Consider the following 27,265-nt stretch of genomic DNA (forward strand, 5'->3'; position numbering starts at 1 on the left):
CGATGATCAGGACAGTTTGGATCAAAGCAAGGGAGGCAGCTGCCCTCTGCAGCCCTGTCAGCCACGTTGATGTGATGGGGCTAGTGAAATTAATTAATTAATTGCCTTCATCCTTTGGTGTATGCGAGACAGCTTACAAGAACCATCTGTTTTGCATTTCTCCTCCTTCCCAGTGTGAACAGAACATTTTAAAGCATATTTGGTGTTCCAGCAGACACCTCTTCCACTCCTATTGCACCATCCAAGCCATCGCTGCAGCCTTCCATCCAAACAGCACCGTGAGGCTCTTGGGTCTTCAGCAGCAACCAAAAGCTGTGTTAACAACAGAGCTGGCTGGCTGCTGCCTGAACAGCATTGCCTCAGTGTTTGCAAACACTGCCTGTAACGGGGTACGAAGATGAAGACACAATTGGCAGCGCTTGGCCTGGGCTCCCTTCCAGCAGCCCTCGCTGCAGGGAGGGGGTGGCCAATTCCCAGAGCAGCTCTGTGAAGTCATCCCTTCCCAACATGCCTTCTCCCTGACATCAGCTGAGGAAGGCAGACACAATAGTGGTCCTCTGCTACAAAACTGGCTTCTGAAGGTACCAGCAAACGCTGCCTCTGCTCAGCTGGCCTCCTGGGGAGCACCTGACACCGGGGCATGCAGCAGGATACAAGGACCAGAGAGGCTGAGCACTGACAGGCAGCTGAGCAGAATTTGTTCCCTGCTGGAAGCCAAACGGGGCTGAATATCTGCAGCCCAAAGGACAGTGGTGTTTCCGTAGGGATGCCTGAGCATCCTTTGCTCCCAGTAAAGCAACACAGAGCTGGGTGACACTGGTGGGACAACACCTGGGAAAGGCAGGAAGGACTCACCCAGCTCAGCCCCTCTGCTGTTCTGCATGCTCTCTTGTTGAGCTTGGCTTGGGAGCATCCTCATGCCTGCACCACAGATACCCAGGAGATGGTGGGCTCAGCAAAGCTGCCATCCGGGGTCAAGGTCCCACAGTGGAGACTTGCACAGCCCAGAGACCTGCATGTGGATGCAGAAGCCTTCCTTTAAATGAGAGAGGTGACATTAGTGATGAACATCTTCCAGAGGGGTTCTCCAGTCGCTTTGGCACCCAGCAAAACACCCAGGCAGAGGGGAAGGACTCTCCTGGGGGATGGTGGGACCCAGGGTGCAAGCCCTGGGAACAGAGGATGCTACAGACCTCCTCGTCCACCCCAGCAGCTCCTTCTGTGGTTTTACTGGCTGCTGAGCAGAAGCAGTTCTTTGCCCCCAAAGAAAGTCCGCGCATTGCTTTACCTTACGGCCCCACATCTGCATGGGGCCCTTCAGAAATGTTTTATCCATTCAGTATCCCTCCTGCTAAAGTGCCCATCTGCACTCACCATCCTCCCTAGTTTCCAGATTGAATGTTTTAATTAAGGTGGGATGAATTATTTCAAAAGGGACAATGGAACACATAGAAAAAAGTGGAATTTCTCTTCCTTATTCCAGAAGTCAGCATAAGGCACTTCATTCTTTACAAACCTCTTAACAAATTAGCTGGAAAACGAAACATTTGGCCTTTTCATTACTCCTCCCCCTTTTTTCCTTTTCTTTATTTCAGTGACAAATTAAAAAAAAAAGTTGAAACCATCGGAAAACATTTACAAAAAAGGAAGAAACTAAGTGTTTCATTTCTAAACCACAGAATGAGCAAGACATTTTAGTCTTTTTAGCATCTTCATGCTCTACTTTCTTATTTCCATAGCAGAAGGGGGAAACTTATTGAAAAGATGCAGGAAAAAAAGAAAGCTGGATTGCAGAGTTCCTGGCTCCTCGTGCTCTAGAAAAGTTGCCAAAACTTATTGATACTTGAAGACAGTATATTAGCACTGGAACCATATTGGTGGTGGAAATATTCAAGAAGCGATTTAAAAATAAGTAGTGTACCTCTTTGCGTTCACATTCATGCCACCGGGTTTCAGTAGCAGCTGAAACTCATCACATGGGAATATGACTCTCCAGTGTTAGATTTAGCTTCTCTCCTCCCCATCTCCAGCTAAAAGAGACAAGTGGCATTCCTTCAGGCTGGGGACCAAAGCCGCGTCATTAACTGCAGCAAAGCTGCAAGTTGGTCATTTGACTTCCAAACACAGGAGAAAGTGCAGCTTGTGAATAAACTTCCACTGAGCGACTTTCCATCATGACCAAGTCCAAGATAATTGCGGATCTGTTTGCAGATGCTCTGCCAACAAGGGAGGAGACGTTTGTGAACGTGGCCATTTGTGGCTGGCTGGCTGTATTTATTTGGCTGGCCAGGGAAGGCCAGCTTTGGAAGAAGGTCTCCTCACATGTCCTGGACCTATGGAGAGAAAACATGTACCATGAAGGTTGTGTGTAGTAAAACATGCTTTAGAGATGTTCTTTGAGGAGCCTCCAAGCTCCTGCAAACCAAACACGCCTAAATACCAAATGATTTTCAACCAAATTCCAGAGGTAACAGCACCAACTCCCATGCCAAAGCGGGGAGCAGACAGCCTCCTAATAAATGTGTCTCCTGCATGAATATTACACTTCCAGAGAAGGAATTTCATGCTTGGGTGACAGACTGCTGAGAGCCAGCCAGGCTCAGCTGAGCCAAGAGGATGCTCTGAACCTGCTGCAAGGGAGATGCTGCAGCTGCCCCCGGCATTTCACAGGCTGGGCAAGCTGGTGCACTACCCAAAAATGCACATGCAGGCTACAAACCTCTGTGACATTAGCCAGTACCCTTGACCTATTTTTTTTTTTTTTACCCACTCACGAATCCTTCCCTGAAACCTCCCTTGAGCAGTGATACCCCACCACTGCATGCCCTAATTTCTAGCTCTCTCTGTAAGCCATCAGTCCCATCCTCCTCCTGTAATTATGCTGCCCAGGGACAGGTTAGCACAGCTGCACACTTTGTGCTGGGACGAGCTGGCTCTGCCAGCCCGATAGGAGCCAAGCAGGCAAGTTTCCCTTGGCCAGGGCTCCCGCCACTCTCCCACGATGAGGTCTTTATTTGTTTCCACTAGCAGCCTCCTTCGATGTTACTGAGTGGGGAAAGACCAAAGACACCTCGCTGAGATGTGTTTGGTGCCCTCAGAAAGCAGCAATGTCCCCTCGGTGTCCCCACTCCCACTTCAGAACAGCTCAGATGCTCAGTCCTCCAAAAGTCACATAGCACCTAAATCCCACCAGTCTTTTTTGCATGATTAAGTATCAAGTAGAAAGTATGCTTCCAAATCCCTTACTGAATTATCCAGGGAGAGTCAAGTTGGACCACATCGGTCGATCAAGTTGGACCTGCCATCAACTACAACTACAAGCAGCAGTCCCATCACAGCCTCGCTTAGAAGAGGCTTCCAGAGATACCAGATGGATGCCTTTGGACTGCAACACACGCTCCAGAGTAGGAGACATCAGGATGTTGCAAGGGCGTCATTTGCCAAGCCATGTAGCCTCTGGTACCTGCACGGAGGGAACAGGGTCCTTTGGTCCAAGGATCCTTAGGTCTACCACAAAAGAAGGTGGCACCTTGCTTGCCCAAGCAAAGACACAGCAAAAGAGTGATAGAGGGAGAGCTGCATGGACCAGGATTTGCAGAGCAAATAAACCTTTCCTTCTTCCTCAAAGTCAGCTTGAAGGATGCTAATAACCCTGCTGAGAGCTAACAGAGCAGCTGTGGGCTGACCACAGCAAATGAACAAGCATGGCTTCATCTTTATCATTGGCCCAGGCAAAGCATAGTCCTGCCCAGCTCTTGCTCTCAGGAGCTCAAATTCAAGGGCTGTGCACGAGCTCTGCCTACAGCCTGGCTGCTCGTGTTCTACCCTTGAAAAACAGCCATCCCAGGAGCAGACTCCACGCTGAGACTGGATCCCACAGCAACCCTTACAACCAATACTAAGAAAACATACAAACAATGTTAATGCCCATAGGACAGGCAGAGACTTCAGAGACCTGCTCTGTAGCCCTTTCTGGACAATCACCCTTTAAATTTAGCTCCTAAGACAGGTTTGTAAGACATCTCGGCAGAGCAAAACAAGATCCCAAGATCCAATCTTACTCGAACCATCATCATTAGCACTTCTAGCACGGCACAAAACGCATCCTTAGCCACTGGAAAATCTGCTTTTCCTGAGCCAAAACGCTGCTCTGCTAGTTGTTTGTGCTCTTACCTCAGAAAAATCCTTTCCTGCCTGCGCACACAGGGAAGCAGCTGCAACCTGCCTGCATCGCACTGCACACGTGCTGTTGCCATGGGAGAGCCGCGATGCTCCGGGGGCCCACTGTGGCACGGCTGGACACACACAGGAGGCAGTGCCGGGCACCCTGGGCAGTGCTGCAGGAGGACCCCCTTGGTCAAGTCACTAAAATAAAAATTAAAAAAACAAACAATCAACAGCAAAACCCTCTCAGATGGGGAACGAGAAGATTTCACAGCCGTCTGAGCCCTGGCACAGTACCAATGGCGTGTACCCCAGGAGGTTCAGTGACCACTTGGTGTTTCCCTCGGTAGCAACGCAGCTCTAACTGTGTCATTATCAATGCACCTACTTAATTGGCTCCACTGGGAAGTCATTAGTGTCCCTAGGGTAAGTTAAGTGACAAATGTCCCCGGGTGTTTCTTGTTCACAAAACTATTCTCAAGCACTTGGTTCCTTCAAGACTTTGTCCAGCCAGTCGGCCAGTGAAGGATCAGGAACCATCTAGCTTGGGAAGTGCAGTTTAAATCACAGCTCGCTAAGGGCTGCATGCAGGGGAAGAACAGGTCTACGCATGCCCGGGTTCTTCTCTTAACCCCATGGCATCCCTCAGAGTCGCTGTTGGAAGCAGGACGATGTGCTGAGATGCTTCCAGTCAGACCCATGAAGGCCATGCTTATCTCTCCTCTGTCTGGCCTGTGCTCAAACCTTGTGCTGGGCAGGGCTGGAGAGAAGCCCAAAGGCAAGGCTTTGGCCCCCAGAGGCAGCAGGCATGGTCCCACAGCCTGCCCCTGGAAGCACAGAAAGGCACGGCAGCACCGTGAAGCGCCGGGGCTCCAGGCCCCTCAGCCCTGGCAGGAGCTGGCCTGGAGGTGTGCCCGGCGCCACCTCACTGAGGTTGATTTCTCTGTCTGGGCAGGAGTGCTTTTAACATCCCGTGATGGAGCCAGCCAGAGTTATTTATCTCCCAGCCTGGGGTTTGGCAGGTAGAAAGCGTGGTGAAGGTAGATCCCACATCAAGCACATGCCTTGCTGCTGCACCCAGCAGCTCGGGCTCCCAGACCACACGGCTGAGCACCCTGCTCGCAATTACAGGTCTTCCAGTTGCTTTGGCCCTTTCATCATCCAAGACATGCAATACCAAGCAAACCTGGCAACTGCTTCTCATTTGCCTTCAGAAGAGTTGAAAGAACCTGACCAATATTTATAGCAGCAAATCAAGCTAGTAGTCCACCAGCTGCTTTGAAAAAATAAAATAACTGAGGCTTTTCTGAGCCTGGGATTATTTATTCATCAAATTGGATTCCACTCTTCAGTCTTCTGTATTTTTTCCTAAAATATGGATTTTTCTTTATTTTGAGGTTTTAAGTATAAAAAGGAGGATACAGAAAGGAAAGACAGGAGAAAATAGAAAAGAGTATAACAGAAAAATGAACATTTCTTAAGCTACGAAAATTTTCAGCCAACAAAATTTACCCTCACAGAAAGCTGTACCAAGCTTCAAGACATCAAGAAAAAAAAGAAAAAAGAAAAAAAAAAAAAGAAAAAAGCTATGATGCACAAATGCACTGGTTTTTAACAGACTCCTCCACAGAGACCCAGCAGTGGGAACGAGTCCCCTCACCTCCTCCCCAGAAGGGCAGCACCCCTCCGGCAGGGCTAGAGCAGGACAGGAGAGGTAGCAGCAGGCACTCGGCTGATGCAAGCTTCCTGCTCAGAGGAACTTGCTCCTCACCAGAGCCCATCTGACAAAGCCTGTTGACCACAGGGCTGTGAGAAAAAGATGGGACCTGCAACTGAATTACCTCATCTACTTTCTCCAGGGCTTGCCCATGAGTGAGTCATGGCAAGAAGAGGCTTTGAATGTGGCCTGGACCTGGGCATATAAAAGCAGCATTATTTGTATGTGTTTGCTTGAATTAGCAAGAGAGAAAAGCACACGATGCATCAATCCTGGAAAATAAATACTGCGCTGCAGAGGGCTGGCTTACCCAAAAGAGATTTCCTGGGAAACGATCTCATTCACTAATCACACGTCCAGAGAGAAGAAGACACAAAGTAAAGGACTGGCTGTGGCCAGCAGAGAGGTGCTGAGGCGTGGGATGCCCTGGGACACCCAAACCCCGCAGCAGTGGCTGGGGCTGAGCAGAGAGCTGGGGCCATCCTTGCAGACATGAACAGTGCCCGACCACAGTGGGGGCTGCTGGCAGAGCCAGGGGACCAGCTCTCACTGGCAGAGCTCCTCCTGCATCTTCACCCTCTTCCTCCAAGGCCCCAAAGCAGAAAACAACATCTGTCCTTGAAAAGTCAGACAGCGATGGATTACCCTCCTTTCCAACATCAAAAGCAACCATGATCACATCCTGCTCGATACCTTCCCTACGCCACATGCCAAGCTGCTTTGTCCCTCTCTTTGAGGCTGTGATGGGCACAAGGTTCCTAGGTTCCTTCTCCCTGCACTGAGGACCCAATGCCCTGGGGCAAGAATTCCCCCCTAGCACACGAGGGCACGCTCCTACAGCACTGCCCAGCCTCAAACAGGAAGGAAAAATCCCTGCTAAACCAGAGGAGATTTTTTTCCTGTACAGAGCCCTTTGGGACCGCCACCAAAAGGGCTTGAGTCATGCAGGCGTTCTCCATTTCCCTGGTTACTTTGGCAATGAACACTTTTGTCCCTCCGTTTGCGTATGCTCCGTGTGTCACAGGATCACATCAGGACAAGCTCTCCTGTCTTGGGGCTTAAGCAAGTGATAAAGCAAAACCTGAGCATCTTTCTTTCACATAGCGGGAAGGGAAGAAAGCAACGAGGATGAAAGGACCACTTGAATGAGGATAAGGAAGTTCACAAGAAGAGCACTGCTTCAGGGATCAATTCCACTGGGAAAAAAAAACAAACCCAAAACTAAGAGACCAGCATGCTGGCAGGAAAAAGGCTACAGAGCAGGTGTGGAAAACTGGGGAGGGGGAGAGAGCAGCAACCGCAGAGGGGACCATGTGTGGAAAGAGAAGAAGCAGGCTGAGAGAGGCACCAGGAAAGGTAAGAGACAAGCAGTGGAAACAGAGGGGACCAAGTGACAAGTGGGCATGTCACGTCCAACACAGCTGGTAAATTATTCACCGCTGACATTTCAGAGCTGTGCAGGTGTGCATGGTCACATCTCAAATCCCAGCAGGGGACACAACCTCTTCATTGCGCTTGTCCCCAGCGCCAGACCTCTGACTCCAGGCCAGGGCCCTTTCCCTGTTCCTGGAGACGCACCCAGCGGGAGGCCCAGCCACCTGCTGTCCTTCAAAAGGGCACCTTCCTTTGCAGGGTCTACTAAAGCTCTCAGCAAGTATTAATCTTAACAGCTCTATGCAACCTTTAGTGATCCGCTATTCACTGGGCTCCTGAAGGAGCTGAGGCCCTAGACTTCAGACAAACCAAAACTAATGTAGAAAAATTCCAGTGACGATTTCTACAGTTCCCTGTACAGTCTAAACAGACAGCCTGTGTGTGACAGGAAGGCAACTATTTGCTTGTCTACCTGAAACTCACTCCCTGGTTATCAGCTCCATCAGTTCATATCAGGGCAGAAAGAAATCCTGGCGGGCAGGCTGGAATCACTGGGGTCCGTGCCTTGCTTTTATCTTGATGATGCTGGGAGTGATGCCACAGACTTGCGAGTGGCATCAAGTTCTTCTTGCATCCTTCCCAGACATCCACCAGATGCCTTTGATGAGAAGAAGCTGGTGACGAACTGCTAAAGCCAGGGTCCTACAGGACCTCAGAACTCCTCCCTCCCGCCAGCAGCCCTTGTACCAGGCCCACAGCTAACAAAGATCATCTCCTACACAAGGGAACGTGTCAGAGGAGCCCACGGGAGAAGACAAGCCCCAGCACCCAAAATGCTGCTCTGCAGCAAGTGCATTTGACTGGCCTCACAGCCTATTGATGTGCTAGCAGAGAGCCCCTGGCTGAATCCTCTTCAGCTTCCTTGCCAACCCCAGGGTCACAGCAGCCCGCAGTGATCATGGTGTAGGACCACATCCCCTGGAAGGGAACACCACTGAAGCAGTGTGTCCTTTCGTCACGCAAGGCTGGAGCAGAAGCGCGCAGATGGTGTTGCCGAAGCAGGTAACATCACAGCAACGGCTTCACCAAGCCAGGGTGCATGGTTTAAAGATCCTTCTCCTTCCTGACGATTTAGAAATGAGTTCTGATGTCCAATGGCTTTATCATTCAGTATTTATTGTCCCTTATCTTCATGGGCTTCAACAACATATGAACTGAGAAGCTTCCCACTGAAAAAATGCATCCTCAATTTCCATATTTGGAAATAAAAATTTTCCCCAGTGCTTTCCAATGGGAAGCCTTCTGTTAGGCTTCAACAACAGCAAAAGCATTTGGAATTTTTGGAAGGCTAAGAACAACCAATAAGAAAGACATAATTTCAAAAAAAGACAAATCATTTTCTCTCCATCATTAAAAATATTCTTTGATTTTTTTTTCCCAAATGTCAATTTTCTGACTTCTGATTGTGCATATTACACCTCACTTACACTTCAAAATTAATTCAGACTAACAGTGACTGATTACTCCCCCTGCCCCAAAGCATTTCAATCAGATCTAGAGTCAGCTGGAAAATGAAGGCACTTTGTACAGCAAAGTTTCACAGTGTTCTTCTGTCCACACATGTCAAAATCTGGGGGAAATTAGGAAAGAAAACTAATCAGGACAAGCAATAGTGTAACTATTTCCACCACATTACTAGCTCTCCTTTGCCCAGTGGGCTACGTGCCCTGGCACTGCCCACAACCCATCTGGGTCCAGGAAGAGGGAAATTTTTGTGCATAACCTGAACTTTTAACACTTCCTCAGGCGCCTTCCTGATGGAAGGGTATTTCATTTAACACCTGCAACGGGTATGACACATTTCTGAGAGCTGTCATTTTTTTCATTGATCCAACAGTGCTCCTGGGCACTACTGGACGATCAATAACAGCAAAGTGTGAGGATCTTACTGCCAGGACGCAATATGAGCACAGAAAGATTGAACCTCATGGACCCAGCTGAGGTGCTCAGGAGAAACTCCTGTTGTCCACTGCTCTCGTCTCACACGCTCAGCATGAAAGCAGCAGCTTGAACCTGGTCTTTCAGGATACTATTGTCTTTAACCAAGTTCCTCAAGCACCTATCAGGCAATATTTCTTTCTGACCACCTCGGTTCATGATGGAGCTTGCATGACCATGCACAGTGCTCCTGCGCCCAGGGAGCTGAGAAAAGATTTTATCCAGCTGTGTCATAATATTCAATGACAGAAACCTTTAGGGCTCTGAAACATGCCACTCAAAATGAGTTTATACAGAAATATTATGTGGGCTTTCAGCAAACCAGACATCTGTCCTGGACCAAGGCAGCTGGAGAGGACAGGCTTGTTGCAGCGAAACCAGGCTCCTGTCACTGAGAGGTTAGGCCAGTTGAGTGTCTCCTAACACTGCAGAAGATCACTTCCAGAAAACCAGGGCAAAGCTGAAGGGCCACACTCCAGTCCCGTTGTTCACCATATTTTTCCTGCCATGTTCTGCTCCCCACTGTGAACCCGCATACTCCTGGGCAGTATGGAGGCTGGTAGCACAGGGTCCAGGGAAGTGAATCATTGAAATTGTCAGGCCCAGAGGCTTTCCACAATCATCATGCACCAAAGACCAGCCATTGCAAGCTCTTCTTCACAGCCAGACATCTGCTGCTAACCCATTCATACCTCAGCAGTAAACTCATTTCTACTCAAACCATGAAGCTTTTGTTGCAGAAGACACAATTGAGGACATTTAGATAAGAGAGAGCATTTAGATATAGGAAGGTATAACCACCTCCAGTTGATGCCTCCCATGCAGCTCTGTCTGCCTCCACAATCAGCACAGTGGCCTGATCTGAAGCTCCCAGAGCCCTGTTCCTGCTCAGCGCTGGGTGCTCCTGCCGCCCCACAGCCACAGCACGTGGAAGAGCCATCCCTCCATGCAGTCAGTGTTTGCAGAGCCCCACTGACCCCCGAGCACTGCATTCAAGACATGAACCACAGCTGTGCTGCACAATGAAGGGCAGATACATATGCACAATGCTTGACCAACATCATCTGCCTTTGATTTGGAGTTCATAGTCCTGGGGCTGTTGTAGCAAACTAGTTCTTCCCTACGGTGGGCGAGCAAACACTTACCCGTTAGCAAGTCAAAATCATGGAAAGTGTTGAGCACATACAATTTTTGTAGACTCGCCATTCAATGCACCTCCTAAATCCTCCTGCTCCCCAGGGGCCAGTCAGACCTCTTGGTCCTTCTCCCACCTATTGTACGGGACTCTCCTCATGCCTTGAGCTACCCCAAGACATGGCGAAAGAGAGGGTGTCACCCCAAGCATCTTAGAGGAGGAAATAAAACTGCCTGAGCAATCCCCTTTGTGCAACTCAGGGCTGCAGGCGTAACACAACTAACCAGCGCAGATCCCGTCACAAGCACGTGGCTATCTCATCAGCGTATGCTATCTGCGTTGGGTCTGAAAGGTGATTTCCCCACTATGCGTTAGGCAACTCACTATGCAGCAGAGCTCCAGTCACCAGCGGATCTAAAAAAAAGCATGTTTGTGCACTGTTTAGCAACAGCAAATGGTTCTTCTTTAAAACACTGCGCAGCACGAGGGGAAACCACACCAATTGTTTACCAAACACCAGCTTCTCATTTGGTTCTTCTCCTTCCGCCACTGCTAATGCACAATATAAAGGCAGAAACAACCCCACTGGGGTTTATAATAGATCAGGATTGGGACCATTTCCACAAGGCTTTGATCCTTTTTGGCCTGATGTAGCAAAAGCCTGTCTACTTTCCCTTTCTGAAGGAAGGAAGGGTGGAGGAAGGCAAAAATGCCTTTGGCTGTGTCCAGCAGCCTTCACACAGTGCCCTGCTCCTGCTCACTGGTACCTCCTCAGTGCTGGGACCTGAGCTTGCCTGCATTCAAGCAACCCGTACCAAAACTTGAGCAATTTTGTGAGCAAGACTGTGAGCCTACAGGATGTTGTTCTACAGCCTCCAAGAACAGCTCACTCTCAGCAACCCCAATCTTGACCATCATTTCCGCCTCTTGGACAGAAGAGAGGAGAACATCCACAGCATGGACTACTTTGTAGCTTTCGGACACTCACAGGTCTTTCAGAATTACCTTTGCTCGGCAGGTCCCGCTCACTCGGTTTTGACTTTTACACCAACACATTGATAGAAATATTATCCCTACCTAGAGGAGGAAATGACCTGGATCTTCAGGACTCAGCTCACCAGCCCCAGCTCAAGACAGGGAGTCCAGACCCAAACCAAACTCTCCCTGAAGCACATCTCCATCCATTGCCCAAACGCCACGGTGTCTTCCAGAAAGCAATTATAATAAGGATAGTATGGGATGGCCTGGCCAAATGGAATAAGAACACAGATGCCGATCTTGGCTCAGCCTTTCACCAGTTCAGATATTGTAGCAGAGCTTAACGCTGGCTGCAAAAGTCAGCTGAGACTGTGGCAGAACAGCCAGATGGTCTGGTCATGCTGCACTGCCAGTGCCAGCAGCACCGATGCCAGCCAGCTTAAAGAAACTGTGGGTCTGTGCATCCAAGCTGGAGGCTGTAGTGTGACTGCATGCAGACAGAGCTGGGTTACACGGTCTTAAGCAAGTCACTGTACCTTCCAGAAAGTCAGGATCCCTGTCCATGAGGAGTGGTTTGGGTATTACCACTCCCACCTCACAGAGCCCCAGCTAAGACCTCCAAGACGTTTGCACAATGCCTCGATTACATGGCACACCACCTGTGTGATGCTATGTGATGCTGAGACACCTACCAGCAGGGTCATGGGGAGCTCTGTGAAGGATCCCCAGCTGAAGGACTGGTTTCAGCACCATCGCAGACTTTTTGGGGTAGGCTGGCTCACTGGTGAGACCCATGTATCAGCACAAAAAGGCAGTAGGTGGTCTTCCCTCCAGCCCTGCTTTGTCACGTCCAGCCGCAGAGCCTGCAAGTCCACAAATGCACACAAAAGGGTGTGATGAGAAACTTGATTTAGCCAGGCTTGCTTCTCAGCAGAGGCCACAGCCCAGTACATAGAGGCAAACCAAAACCAAGCCCTGTGGACAAGCCCTACTGTTTCCCAGAATTGTTTTTTCTGACTTAACCTGGTTGTCGCACCAAAGGGTGGTGAGCTTTTGAGCACATCATCACTCTGTGACATGGTAGCTCATCAATGGGCTACACTGGCTGATCGAATTTGTCCCTGCTCAGGATAGGCAAAAAGACCACAAAATTAAATACAGAGCCTCCTGGGAACAGCACACTTCTCTCCCACTTTGCTCAGCACCACTACCAGACCACATGTTGCTTAAAATGTTCCAGGACCCATCTGAACACTATCAATTGCAGGGACAATGTGCAATTTATCCTGCAGGGACATGAAGCAGCTTTATGTCCAGCCAAGATGCAAATTCAAGGAAAGAAAAGGCTCAGAGGGAAAAAGGCATTGAAGTCCTTTAGCTCAACAGCTAGAGAGACCCTAGCCAGAACTTCACTGCAGGCTCTCTGCAACAGGGATGGGTTAAATCCCTTGCAAGAAAACATTTCATTTAGATACAGGGGCTAGTTTCAATGAACCTCAGGGATTTCAGCTGATTTATTAGCTAAACCAATGCAGATAGACATAGACGGATTATAGCACTCATGCTCAGAGTGCCAAGGAATTGACTTCAGAAGAATCGATGTAAACTTTTTTAAGACCAATTTCCATACAGCCTGAAAATGAGCAAGAGCAAGAAATAAAATAAAAAGTAACCTTTGTTAAATAGTTAAACCATATACAGTTTCTCACTGGATGAAACAAGGAGTGTTGGTGGGAAAGAAATCCTAGGAAAAGGTGTGGCCTATGCAGGGCACATATTAATGCAGTGCCTGAAAAAGGAGTGAAAGAGAGAGGAAGATGATTTCATTTTGTAAATACTGAAGACCAGACCACTCATTGTGAGTGCCCATCCATGCTGCTCATCCTCAACACGTGTGCAGGGAGTCATGAAAGACTGCAAAGCCACCAAAAGCTTCTCTGCAGGCTGGCTCAGACAACTCCTACAGACAGCTGTGACGTGCTCCTACAGCGCACGTCACAGCCCTAGCTCACACCTTCAAATCAGAAACTCTCCTGCTCTAGGTTGTATATAAACTTAGACCAGCAAGATCCTTTCTCTTGGGTACACCACTCTCAGACTCCATCCTGCAGCGTAAAGGAGCTGGAAGGACCAGGAGCACCCTTTGTCCATCATCTTCGGCCAGTGCTGCAGTCTGGTGGGTCTGGAATCCAGTACACGTCCTGCATGGTCCCAAGAGCCAGAGTTGGGCAGAGGAGCCTGGAGCTGTGCAGGCCACAACTCTCCATCAGCTAAAACCACAGCTCACGAAAACCCCATGGCACTTCATGCCCTGAGGAAAGCCAGGATAGCTTTCAGCTGCCATGGGATGCTTTCCCATGGGGGAAGCTACAGCCGTGTGCCCTTTTTATGTTTTGCTCAATAATCAGCTCTGGGGACACACAGCACTTGCTGTTTGTGCCTCTCCCTTGCAGAATCCCCCTGGGGGTTATTAGCTCCATAATAAGTCTTGCTCTCTGCACCCATCTACGCTTCCCCACCCCACTGATTTTTTTTTTTCTGTGTTAGGAGATGAACATGCTCAGGGCATGCAACTGTTGCAGTCTGGTGATGGAAGTCTGATGGTCAACAAGCCCCCTCTGTCAACGGCTGTCTCATTCTTACCTGCTTGTTCAGGGATCCTTCAGCTCCATCCTCTCCTCGCTGGTGTGACAGATGGTGAGGGAGGTCAGCAACGCGTTTTGATGGAGCCTTGCTGGAAAGAAAAGGAGAGGACTGAGTCCTAGCATTTGTCTCCACGGGCAAATCACAGGCTAGCTTGAGGATGGGATGGGACATTAAATACTGGGATAAGAATCATACTTAACACTTTTAAAGAGATGTCTGACAAGGCCACAGCATGGCCTTACCCAGGCTTTATGGCCTCACTACACCTGTGGCCTTGCCACTTAGCCCACTGAAGACAGATGCGCTGGCTCCATCGGTGGGACCATAGTCACAGTCCTCTACTGGGTGTAGATCCTCAGTGACAGCCAGGTAGTCAAAGGTAGAGTGGTGTCACGGCTGGGATGGTCTAAAGACATAAGGTGACACCTCCTATTAAACCCAAGATAGGTTGGGAGGGAAAAAAAGAGGGAGGCTGTTAGATATACAGACACCCTTGCTCAACGTCCAGGGGGTAAGCAGCACCTTTCAAAATGAAAGCAGGCTGAGAAGCAGCTCTCCTCCTCCAGCAACCTTTTCCCAGCATAGTCCGAGCAGCAGCAGCAGCACTGGAGCTGCAATGTCTCCCCCAGAGCCTCGGACGGGACCAGAGCAGCTTGCGACAGGGTGAGGGTCAGCTCTGAGCAAGCCTGTGCAATGCCACAGTGAGTTAAGGAAAGACAGCTTTAGCTGACATACATTTAGCTTCCTGCTGCAAATTTCCCATCATTGCAAATTAGCGAGGTGTTTGCACCTAAAAGGCAGGCAAGCCTCTTACAGCCAGCTCAACACTCCATGGCCAGGGCAGCATTCACTTGCAGAAAGGAGCAAAGGAGCTTTTTATTTAAAAAGAGCAGGGGGGGAAGCTACTTTCCTGAGCACTGGGGCCAGGATGGAAAGTCCAGATAACACAAACACAGGGAAAACTTGCCACTGGCTCTCTCCTCCCAGTGGTGGAGCTGGGTAAGATGGTCGCATGTGATTTCAAGCTGCCTCCAAACTTCAAGAGGTGGAAGCGAGGGAAGGGAAACAGCCCCCAACCACTGTGCCAATTTTCATCGCTATTAAATATAATCATCTCTGCTCTCTTTAATCTTTGCTTCTCCTCTGAGACCTGGCAACAAAGGAAGCCTAGTAATGAGGCAGGGTAATTGTAGTGAAGAATGTAACCTCTGAGACAAGTTTGCTCAGAGCAAAGCGCAGGGAGCACAGGGAAACCCACCAGCCGCAGGGAAATGAAGCATCGCCACCTGACGGGTGAGAAAAAGGGAGCAGAGCCAGAGACCTGCTCGCTTCATTTCTTGAAATAAAGCAAGTAGATCCATTCCCAGCACAGGGATTGATTCAGCACCAACCTCAAGCCTTCCATCAAGCATTTCACTACCTTAAACATTGCTGCATTTGTTAACAAGCAGGCAGCAAGGTTAGCAGTAGCGTAGGCAAAGCAGGCAGTTAATTGAGGCAACAAATTTTCAGAGGTGGCAAAAGAGCTGGCCACACACCAGAGCCCCGCAGAGCTGGCTGCTGTGGCCGAATCCTTACCCGCAGCATGGGAACATCAAGTCATCTCTGAATTAGCCAGCATCAACCTTTGCTGCCTTTTGCAGCGCTGGGGAGGTGATGGAGATAACTGCAACCAGGCAATCATTCCTGGGTACGTGGGTGCTGGAGGGGTTGTTGGCACAGAGCTCTGCAGCTCTGTCTGGAGATGCTATCAGGGAGAAATCCCGCAGTGGGGAGCAGCACAGAGCTGGGGTTTCCCCCAGGTGCTGCTCCCCACTCCACCCTCATTACTTCTCTTCTACATTTCAAGTTGGAGTGGTTTATTACCTGGTGCCCAGATTTACTCAATTTACTCAATTTACTACCTGGTAGAAATATGGGGCAAGTTCATCCCCAAGCTCCTCCTGGTCCTGCAGAAGATGCCTCTATCTGCATCCTGAACAGGTATTGAAGGAACACACTATATACACTGGCTGGCTCAGAAGCTGTTTCTTCTGGTGGTTTTGGTTCCTTTTAAAAAAAAAATAGTGTCAGTGCTGGGCTGTTAATGCCTGGAGTCAGCAGACCATGGTTAACACCTGGCTCTTGCCAACACCAGCTTGTGACCGTGCCCAAGCCAAGCTGAAGTTTCAGACCCCTTCTCCAGCTCACAGCAGTGCAGCTGCAACAGCTGAGGTAAAGCCATGGCTGGGAAAGCTGACGGCCAGTTTGGGGCTTGGGACCCTAAAGTTAAAGGGACCTATGGCATCCCACCAGGCAAAAAAATGGGCTGTTGCAGGTATATTAGGAAATTACAGCCTGGACAGTCACGGCATAGATGAGCTTTGTTCCATTTTGTGCAGGGTACTGTACAGGGTTGGCCCTCCAAAAATCAGATTAAGCAGCCCTATGGACCACCACAAGTTCTTCGGAGCAAAACGAGTGTGCTCAATGCCGCCAGCACAGCACTGGTGAAAGGCATCTCAAGAATTTCCAGCATCCTCAGTAGCACCTTTTCTGGACCATGCCTCCCCTCTCCCACCTGGGCTGCCAAATTCAGAAGACCAATCCCATGGCCCATCCTATTCCTGCCGCTGCTTCCCTGCATGCCCTGCAGGCACTCAGGCAAGAATTTCTGCTTCTGCCCCCATCACCTGGGTTGCTGTCCAGGCACTGAGCTCATGGACAAACCGCTCCTTTGTGCTCAGGTGAGCTCCTCTCTGGCACAGATGCTTGACTGATGGGAAAGGCCATGCCAGCAGGCATGTTTTCATATTCTCATTAAGCACACCTTGCTCCAGACACTTTGCAGCAAATGTTCCTTTTTAAGGTCTATTGATTTCATAAATAATAGAGCAAAGGCAAGAAATACATCATGTAAAGACACAAGTCGAATAACCTCTCCCTTAGGAAACCAACAGGATCTACAAAAAAAAAAACCAAACCAGCAGGCACGCATTGATCTTTAAGCAGAAGATGAAGTAGCATTAAAGATATTTCTTAATCAACTTAGCAGCACGCAGGTGTAGCCATATTCCAGCAGGTCACCTTGAGGGGTCTTGTTCTACAGGCCTGCAGGCTTGTAGCCCGCATTTCTCACAGGAAAATGCTTCCCAGGAACCAGACTGAGACACTCAAACACCCTAAGCATGTTTGTCTCTTAACACAAAGTCAGTGGGGCGGGGAGGGGGCCACGTGTGTGGACAACAAGGCTTAATATGGAGCTGAGAGCTCCCCGGTGGGGTTTCTGCTAGGGAGAGGCACAACCAGCTGTGGCAGCACCCACAGCGTTTTGTCACCGTGTTGTACTGCTCTCCCTGGGCTTGGGACTGAAGAGATCGGCTCCATTACAAGTGCAGCTGGAGCTCTCCCAAATCCTGCCTCTCCACCACACACACGGGATCTTAGTCTGCCACTGGGGCCCATTTCCAGAGCTTTTGTTCCTGTACATCCCCCACTCCCTATAGTTTTATTTTAGCCGGCTGCTCTCCAGCTGTGCCACCACTGCTGTGGACCACAACCAGGGAGATACCTGGGGAAACAGTTTGAGAGCACGATGCTGCCATCTCGACGCTGGCCCCTTGCCTTGCTCCATCTCTGTATTAGAAAACATCACCCTGACAGGGATTTCATCTGCAGCCAATGTGAAAAGCCCCAGAAACAGAGACAGTAAATGGAGGAGGGGCTTTGCAAAGCTTCTCCAAGTTAAATGCAGCCTTTCCCTAAGACCTCAAAAGCAGAATCCAAATCCAATCAACCTCTTGACCTTACCGCATTAGCTGAATTTGAAGCTGCCTTGGGGATTGGTTTCTTAAACTCTGTCACCACCACCATCAGCAGATGCAAGCGGGACGAAATGCCACAGAAGTGAAACTGATGTACAGCTGCAAAACCAAAGCCTGCCCTCTCTTTCCCCACATCTATCCAAGGATCTGTGAGTAAGCCAGATGAAACTTTTAACCACAGCAGGAGCCAGTGGACCTGCAGGCTCTGCTGAGTTTCCTCTGCGGGAAGCCCAAGAGGCTGCCACGCTGCTTCTCCTGCTGCATCAGACCGCGAGCCTTGGCCGCAGACTGCACCACAGCTCCCCTCTCGCTGGCTGCAGGTGAGCTGAGCACTGGATGCTGCTCCTGGGCCACTGATTCTTAGGTGGTGAGATGTCACACGCTTCTGCCTCAGCCACAATTAGTAGTATATGGAAACAGCATTCAGAGCTTGCACAATGGCACTGTCACCCCTATCTTGGCTGCACTGTCTGCTCACAAGAGACCAGAGCAACGTTAGTCCCTGACTCCTGGAGAAAGCTCTTACCTGGTGAGCCCAACGTGCAGCAAGAGCCTTCCCCAGCCACAGGCCTGCATCGGAGGACACTGAAACTGAAAGATATATCTATTGCCCCAGGACAAAAGCGACAATGTCCTCTGAAGCAACCACAGTCTCTCAGAGAAGATGGAAAGAAAAAGGATATTTCTAGGCTTTCATAGGGTGAAAGCCATCTAGCTGCTAACCCCTGAGGCAGCCTTCCTCATTGCATGGACCAAGCATCTACACATGGCAGAGTGGATTCACGGAAGAGGAGAAGCAACGACCACCCCCCCGCCCTTATCACGTCACAAGGAGTTTCTCCTCCTTGGAGGACCTTATGGTGCTCAGCACCCTCAGAAGCTGAGAGGGCCTGTAAGATCTGCCTGTTTCGGCTGAGCAGGGAAGTTTCTCCTCCATTCAGATGATTTGCGTATTTCAAGCACCAAAGGATGCCTCTGACTTTCAGCTGGGCTGTGTAAAGGTGACAATGGAAACTTTGCCCAAAACAGCGTGTTTTTGTAGGCCCACACGAGGGGAAGTCTGGGTGGAACAGCTCCCAGACAGCTGCTACATAAATACTCACAGAGGGAGTGGATAAAGGGAAGTGAAGCAATTCAAGAGCTCCATCCAGGCAACTGCTCAGCTTAACCCTTTCAGTCATCAGCTGAAAGCAGTTGCCACCAACCGCACACGCTGCACAGCAGCAAGCTCTCAGAGTAAGTGGTATTGGCTTTTGTACTACTACTTGTTGGTCATCTGCTGCAAAACCATCCCTATGGCTGTCTAAAAGCATCACAGCACACAGAACATAACCATATCCTCGGCTTGACGGGTGTCCGGAGGACAGCAGCAAGTTACTGGCTGCGTAGAAGATGCCCGCAGAGAGCAGAAATGGTGAAAAATAGACGTGACAGGTTTTTGGCACTGGGTCACCGTGCCCATTTAGCCTGTTTGGTGACAACACAGCAGTGGGTTTCCAGCTGTATTGGGTTATTGAGGGGGAAAGACTGGAGTGAGGATAGAAACCTAAAGGTGGTCAGTGGGGAAAGACTTCCTCACAGATGGCAAATTAATGGTCTCAAATAGTGGTCACCCAGTCTGTCTCAGCTGCTGCTAAACAGGCAATGAAATACCCTCTGCCAGAACATCCCCAGTTGTTCTTGGTGCTCAGACCCCACCTGAAATCATCCCACAGCTTTCTCTTCCAGCTTGCACCCCTGGTCTTTGCTCAGCAACGATCCCAATTAACTTCAAGCGCTTGTTTTGATTTTTTTCCTGGTTTTACCAGGTCATTTTGATGGATGCTGGTGTGGGACAAGCCCTTTGGCAGGTAGCTGGCTTCCAGGAGGGAGGACAGGGAAAAAAAACACTGGGGCAATAGTACCTCGTTCTTGTTCAGTAAGAAGGGGGCTGCAGCCTTGCCCTGAAGCCCTCAGTGACAGCGTCACTCACCCTAGACAACAGAAAGGTGGTCAGCACGCATCCCCCAGCAGTGCCAGCTGTTGTGCTACAAGGAGAGAAGGTAAAGGATGCAAGAGAGATGTGCTCTGGGAGCGAGCTGACGTCTCTCTTCCTGACACACTACAAACAAATCTTTAGCTCTTCACCCACAGAGCCTGCATCTTAAAAGAGGAAGTAATTTATGTTTATCTCCACCAAGAAGAACAGGGGAGTGAAGAACGATGTTTGCCTGCGATAGTGGTTCTCTTGCAGAGCTGGACAAAGATCCCAGATTTCACAGAGACACACGTAAAACTTCCAAAAGCAGGGTAAATCCAGGTTAAGTACACAGATGAGCATCAATAGGTGAACATTCTTTCCCCATCACATTTCCTTCCTGAAACTACCGCTGATCAGGTTGCACAATTTGAGAACTTGCACCGTACTGGGAGATGAACCATTTCTAAAAGCAAGGGAAGAGATGTAGCTCCACTTTCACGTCACAAGCAACAAACCTTCGCAAATGATTCGTTTTCCTCCCCTCCTAGCCACTTGTGTTTCAGGAAACATTTTGCTCAAGAGTAGATCTTAAAGACATTAGATAATAAGTGATCCATACCAAGAGGCTGGCTACTTTGATCATAGATGGATTTTATTTTCTAGTTAGTTGGCAGACACGTGTACTGTTATGCAGGCAGAGGATTCTCCTGGCCATCTCACTTCCCAGCCAGAAGAGCCAATACCACAGGGCTCTGCTGCTTTTGCTTATTCAGTTATGAACTAAACTGTAGTATCTGTCCAATTCCAGCTCCCAGACAGGAAGGAAAGTGGGCAGTGCTTGAGGATTCTTACTTTTTCGCATATCACGGTTATGTTTAACATGCTCCATGCTCGTAGCAGCCAAAAAGCCATTTGCAGCAGCCTTCAGGCACAGCCTGCTTCCCCAGGGGGCCATTCTGGGCACAAAGAACCGTTGCTAAAAGTTGAGTGAGGTCATACATCTGGCAAATATAATGGCAACAAATTAAACTACTTTTTTAAGAACTTGGCTTCCAGTGTGCCTTGGAGATCCAAAACAAAATCTTTAACTCTTTATAGCCTCCTCATGCAGAGCCCACCACAAGCAGTTTTCAAGGTAAGTTATATCCCTGCATTGTGTAGAAGTGATGTTGGACCAGATACATACGTGCTCCTCCTTGCTCAGCTGATCCACTGCTCCCTGCGTGGTCAGCTTCCCAAATCAGCTACTGTAGATGTTCCCAAGTCACAAATCATGAGTGTAAAACCAAAGGTGGATTCAAGCCTCCACTCTGGATGCTATCCTGTCCTCAGTGCATGAGAAACATGGATGGAGTTGAGCATGGAACATCAGGACATGATGGCTCCTCAGACATTTTTGAGGTTATTGCTCAACGTTAAAGGGTGAGAATTATAAAGTGTTGTGCTTTCTACACTTTGCTTGCTTCTCAAGCAGTACCCTCTCTTTAGAAGTGCTGGTACATTTTGAGTCCTGAAATCCCTCTCAAGGTAAGAGTCTGTAATGAGGGGAAAGAGAGCACATTGCTGAGATGTGGGAAAACAAAATGAGATGGAGAGAGCTGTCAGAAGAAATTCCCTCCGTATTACCGCTCTTGCTACCTAAATCACATTAAGTTTGTTAGATTCCCTCTTGTTCTAGCTCCCCATGCCCACCCACTGTGGGTTACTTTCACAAGAATAGATTGCGTTGATCAAATGAGTGCTTTTATGAAGTTGAGTACAGAAAAGCAACCTTCACTGCATCTCATTAGCTTGCCCTTCAGCACCTGAGCATCTTCTATTTTACAAGCACAATTATCTTTCAAATGGATTCACTCAGAACATCTGAAAGGGAAAAGCATCTTTATCAAATGTGCCCAAGTCATTTGTATTGTATATAGTATTTTAGGGAGAATGGCAAATTGCTTCTGTGGTCTCTTAAGACATTAGAGATTACAAATTAAAAGGAAAAGAAGTGAAGCTTGAAAACTGATGACTTGGAACAGCTTAAGTTTTCTTCTCCCCTCCCCACCCCCACCCCAAAAAGTCAGCCCACAACTCTGGGGATCAGGCTGATAAAGTAGACTCTTACAACTCATTTTTGTCACTGCTTCAGTGGCAGAACGGCCTTCTTCTAGCAGAAAACTGGCCCTGTGCACTTTTGAATCCTCTCCTTCCCACCCATCCTGTCACGACATCAGTTCATTTCAATGAAAATGTCAGTCTCTCAACAGAAAGCCTCTGAAAGCTTATAGCAAGAGCATGGAAGAATTTCACTGAATTGATTCCATTAGCGTAATCTAAGAGAAAATAATAATTTATCAGAGTGGGAGCTTAGAGACAGAAAACAAACAGTCTGTGGTGGAGCAGAGAGAAACTCAGATTTATAATCCACCCAATAAGCATGGAAATGAGAAAGCCCTCACCTTCCTGCAAATGAAAAAGAGTGAAATATTGTGATGATGCCAACAAGGGGTTCTTAGAGATGTGGAAAGTACCAGAATGGAAGGAGACCAGAAGCTTCCCAGTGATGACAAGGGAATGCAAACAGCTTCATCCAGATGGGACAAGAAGATTAACACCGTCCAGATGCAGTACAGGCAGACACAGCCTGCAACAGGAACAGGTGCAAAAAAAAAAAAAAAAAAAAAATACGGGTCTGGCCTTAAGATCTGCTAAGCCCTGTGAGAAATAAGAATGCCAGCCAGGCCTCCAGCAAGCATCTGAAATGCCCATGGCACATCTGGAGATGGGCGCTTTGGAAGCACTGGAGCCTGCTGTGCCAGCCAAGGGCAGGCATTGAGGCAAATTCCCTCTTTTAAGAGGTCAGAAAGATGGTAAAGGAGGAGGGTTTCATTAACCCTGAAATGCTCAAGTTCCCACAGCTCATTTCTTCAGGAATGTACGTAATAGTTTATTACAAGAAAGGAGATCTCCAGTGCATGTTAGCAGAAGAGGTGTTGGAGAACAGGATCCCCCAGAAGTCCCAATTCTTGTGCAGCTACATATTGAACACCTGCTAAAGCCCTGAAAGAGTCTTAGAGGTGTGATGTGAGGAGCACGGTGACAGCATAGGTGTGAGTGATGAGCTATTCGACTGCGAAAACATCTGCAAAATGACTGAAAATTAAAGACAGTCCAGTGTGAGAAGAGGGAAGGTTTATGACTGCAGCAAGCATGCTGCTATCTGGTTGCCTTTTCTCTCCCTGCCTTTAATTTAAGAAGTGGACAAATACAAAGCAAAAGCTGCTTGGCATTCCACTCTGCAATCTGATCTAGTAGAGCTAGGACCTTTCCTCCAGCCTCAGCTCAGCAAACCATTTTTCACACACTGCATGAGGGAGCAGGTTAAGTCCTTCCACTGGAAAAGCCTCTGCACAAATCCAGGATCTGATCCACTTTGTCAGATTTGCCAGGCACCATTTGGGATTTGGTCGGACAGACCCTTCGACAGGTGGGAGTTGCACTAGGATATCACATGCTTGCTCTGACTTGAGAACAGAGGTGAACTCCCACTGGCCAGGATATCCTGGGAGCTCTTGCGACATATAGCCAGCAACAAGCCGAACGGCCTGGGCCAGACATTTTACAACTCTAGGATGCTTAAACATTTTAAGGTTAACTCAGCAGCAGCTAAGGCAGAACAGATGCAGCCTTTCTAGCTGGTTGTTACAGTATCTGGAAAACACAAGAAATCACAATCATCATCCACTCTTACAAATAATTTCTTCCTTTTATTCTAGTAAAGTAACAAATTTTTGTATTTACAGATACAATAACTGTACATATCAAGTAAAAATTGACTGCTCTCAAAATCGTTAAAGTCACACACAGACTGTTAAGAACACAAACCACTGCAAACCTCCAAGAGCCTCCATCTCTGCTCCTTTCTCACAAAATCAGTTCGCTTTGTTCTGAATGATTTTCTGCTGGTTCTCTAGGCACTCCTTCAGCTTGTCCTCTGTAAGTGTCAGTCTCTGCTCCAGGATGGAAACTGTCTGCAAAACAAAAGGAAAGCTGCTGTTCAGCCACTCACAAAGACAAGCTATGTATGCCACTGTACTGTCGGTGGGTAATGAAATCCTAAATTCAAATGGAGTATTTTGAGGTATTTCATGACTGTAACTCCAGGATCAAGCAAGAAAACCATCCCAGTGTAAGGCAGCACAGTCAGGTGATAGAAAGGAGTTAAAAACCAAAGTGGCAGCATCTACCTCAACATAATGCCCGAGTATTTGTGTAATCCAGTTACCTCACAAAGGGATTGTTATAGCTTTCTCCTAGAGCTGAAGTCATCATGGACAGGATACACAGGAAGAACATTTTAACCACGTGGTATTAAAAGCCTCTGCTGAAAACCTTTTATTGATCGCTCTGAGGTAATCAGGGGACCTACCTATGCAAACCACTTGCAGCTTCCAAAGACACCAGAATGGCTGATAACAGGCAGTGATTATATTTAATGCTTTAATACCCATAAACTTATCAGCAACAATCAATAGATTCATATTCTGAGCATTTTTACTGCATAAATAACGTCCTCTTTCAAAAACAAAAGGATGTCCAGAACATCAGACTTTAATAAAGTAATTCAAATAAACTTGGACAACTGCTATTTGTATAGAAGTTATACATAGAAAGCCTTTTAATAGCACATTTCATAAACACATCACTAAGTGCTTGACAAAGGAAAGCAGGTCTCTTTATCCTCGTTTTACAGCTGGGGAAACTAAAGCACAAAGAAAGGAAGCAGCTTGGCTAAGGTCACTTGAGTGACCAGGAAAAATCTCCTGCAAAATGATTTGGGGAATGAGAAGAATGGTGGGGAGAGTAAGGAGAAAACACAGTCATGGTGAAAACACAACATCAAGCACTACTGCAAAACTGTTTCCCTCAGACACATTACAACACCACGTGTTAACAGTCAGGACGGGTTCTGCATCATAGGATTTGCCGGAACACATTTCCCCCTCCCCTACCAAACACAGCTCAAAGCTTCTTTCTACTACTCACACACCACTGACCTGTAAAGAGGCAGAATCACAGAACGGCCTGTGTTGGAAGGAACCTCAAAAATCACCCAGTTCCAACCCCACTGCCATGGGCAGGGATGCCACCCACTAGATCAGGTTGCCCAGGGCCTCACCTAACCTGGTCTTAAACACCTCCAGGGATGGGGCGTCCACAACCTCTCTGGGCAGCCTGTTCCAGTGCCTTACCATCCTCCAAGTGAAAAATTTCCTCCTAACCTCTAATCTAAATCTCCCCTCTTTTAGTTTAATGATAGGACAAGGGGGAATGGTTTTATCTACACAAATAAAGAGTGCTTCTCCATCCCCTTGATCAGGTGGCCTGCAGTAGACCCCCCAGTAAAGGACAAGCTGTCCTTTATTGGTGCAGTCTTTAACTCTCACCCATAAGCTCTCAGCCTTTACATGTCTGTTTCTCAAAGGCAAATTTTCAAAATCAATTCCTTCCCTAACGTGGAGGGCAACGCCCCCTCCCTTCCTTTCCTGTCTATCCCTTCTGAAGTGTTTGCAGCCCTCTCCCTGTGTCCCATGTCCCCGGTGCTATGTCCCCAGTCACCTCTCACCACTGCCACCCCACAGGTGTGCCCCAAGAAGAGGAAGAGTCAACTCCTGCTGTGTAACACAGCCTTGCTACAACCATAACAAGCTCTGCCCAAAGGAACAAACCCTGCATTGCTTAGATATTCCCCTGGCCTATGGCACTAGCATCATTTAGTTTTATTCTCCTCTATTTCTACCTCTTTGAGGTGCAAGAGCTGCTGTATACAGAGAGCCCAAAGAAAACTTGGGGAGGCACCAGGTACCATCCCATAGCTAGCAGGAGCTCTCCTGTCTGTTCAAAGGAGAGAGGATTTCATCTGATTTGAACCTAGCCATGGCTATTACCTAGGGGCTGCCTTACAGATGTCAGGAGCACAGCGGCTCAGGGAAGAACACAGCAGGCTGAATGTCTACAGGGGTTTACAGCAAAGATCTCAGCCTGCAAACAACCAGACAGAGAATGAAAAGCAGCAGGGATCCTGGCTTTTCCATTTAGAAAAGGAGAACAAGTGACTCAAGACTCAAGTGTTCATTCAAAATGTGGGGGGTAGCATTGCATTCAATTTCCTTTAAAAAAAGACGTAATCAGGTGAATCACATCCTGGTCACACAACCCTGCAAAAAGCAAAGGCCCAGGTTGCTTGCAGCCACTGCTACATGCAGGACGGTGAAACAAAGCACAGATAAAGTGGATTTCAGAAAATGTTGAATTTGAGAAAAAGCTGTAAGAAATATGCTTTCTGCTTATGCTTGTATGCAATTTCCATTTCAATAAACTTGTAGTGAGCATTTTTTGGAAACTACAAGTGGAAAAGGAGAAGTCAGAAATGAAATCCAGTAAGTCCAAAGAACTTCAGAGCACAGTTCATTCAAGTTTGAAATACATGATGCCCAAAATACACAGGGCACCTGATGTCCTAGTAAGGTAAGGGAAAATGCAAAAATGTTATTACTATTATATAGTAGTTTACACACATACAAAAAGCTACTTTATTCCCAAGTGACAGAGTTTTACAAAGCTTCCATGTTGCCATTCATAATGCAAATCCTTGTTGGTACACAAATCAAACTGCTACGTGATATTGCTATTACTTTTCAAGAAGGTAATGAACTGACAACCACCCCAAGGAGGCACATGCCACCAGGCAGACTCAGTGAGGGTTCACCTGACGCAGGTTTGTGCTCATTCTGTTTCCCTATGGTAGGATCCTGGCTTCCCATGGTGTCAGAAGCCGATTACTTTTCTTCACTGCACACCAGGAAATGTTCATGAGAAACTATGTAAAAAAATATATATATTGCATCCTACTTACTTTAAGTTATGGTGAATATTCAGCTCCATCCTCCCTAATCTGAGGGATCCAGCAGTCACATTTGCTTACATCATGACAAACTCCCCATGCCATTCCCTCAACGTTATTTTTACTCCCTCAACCCAGTAATACTAGAGATCCGTGATGCCAACCCAAATGCCAGACCTACATACACTTTCAGTTTTCATCAGCATCTTTTCTTTAAGTCTCGTTAAACATTTCCTTGCCTGACCATGCAGTAGGGACAGTTTAACCACTGTTAGCCCCAACGTGGAGGTTTTTGCAGAGCCCTGGGGTAATCCATCCAGCGTCTTTTGAGGACTCTTTTTGATAAGCAGAGCCTGGTGCTAATTGAATCCCAACAGAAACCAGCTCAACAACTGCCAGAGGAAACCTGAAAAGCAGAGTCCAGAGCTGAGGACATTCACACTCCTCAGGTGACCCCCAGGGTCAGACTAGGAGAGCAATGACAGAACTAACTCCATGTGGGTAACTGGGAGATCAGGCTAGACAGATTAACTAATTAACTTAACAGGTCAGCCATTAACTAAAACCAAGTACTTAACGTGGAGCTGGGGGTGAAGTGGCC

At 48.1% G+C, this 27,265-nt stretch overlaps 1 protein-coding gene and 1 long non-coding RNA gene across 3 annotated transcripts in view; both read right to left on the minus strand.

Moving 5' to 3' along the window:
- Positions 1–2,201: 2,201 nt before the first annotated feature.
- LOC118248157 (uncharacterized) lies at positions 2,202–15,649 on the minus strand. Its single transcript, XR_004778685.1, has 6 exons — positions 15,591–15,649; positions 14,213–14,418; positions 14,010–14,100; positions 12,059–12,229; positions 4,174–4,365; positions 2,202–2,333 (listed from the first exon to the last, which is right to left on the minus strand). It is a non-coding gene; the product is annotated as an uncharacterized LOC118248157 (long non-coding RNA).
- Positions 15,650–23,507: 7,858 nt separating this feature from the next.
- POC1A (POC1 centriolar protein A) overlaps positions 23,508–27,265 on the minus strand; it is a 57,218-nt gene continuing 53,460 nt past the window's right edge. For both annotated transcript variants that reach the window (XM_035546841.2, XM_035546837.2), the window contains one exon: positions 23,508–23,791. In XM_035546841.2, the coding sequence (XP_035402734.1) occupies positions 23,693–23,791 (99 nt within the window). In that variant the 3' untranslated portion in view covers positions 23,508–23,692. The remainder of the gene's footprint in view (positions 23,792–27,265) is intronic.

The sequence above is a fragment of the Cygnus atratus genome, chromosome 10 (assembly GCF_013377495.2).
Source record: "Cygnus atratus isolate AKBS03 ecotype Queensland, Australia chromosome 10, CAtr_DNAZoo_HiC_assembly, whole genome shotgun sequence".
Lineage (NCBI taxonomy): Eukaryota > Metazoa > Chordata > Aves > Anseriformes > Anatidae > Cygnus > Cygnus atratus.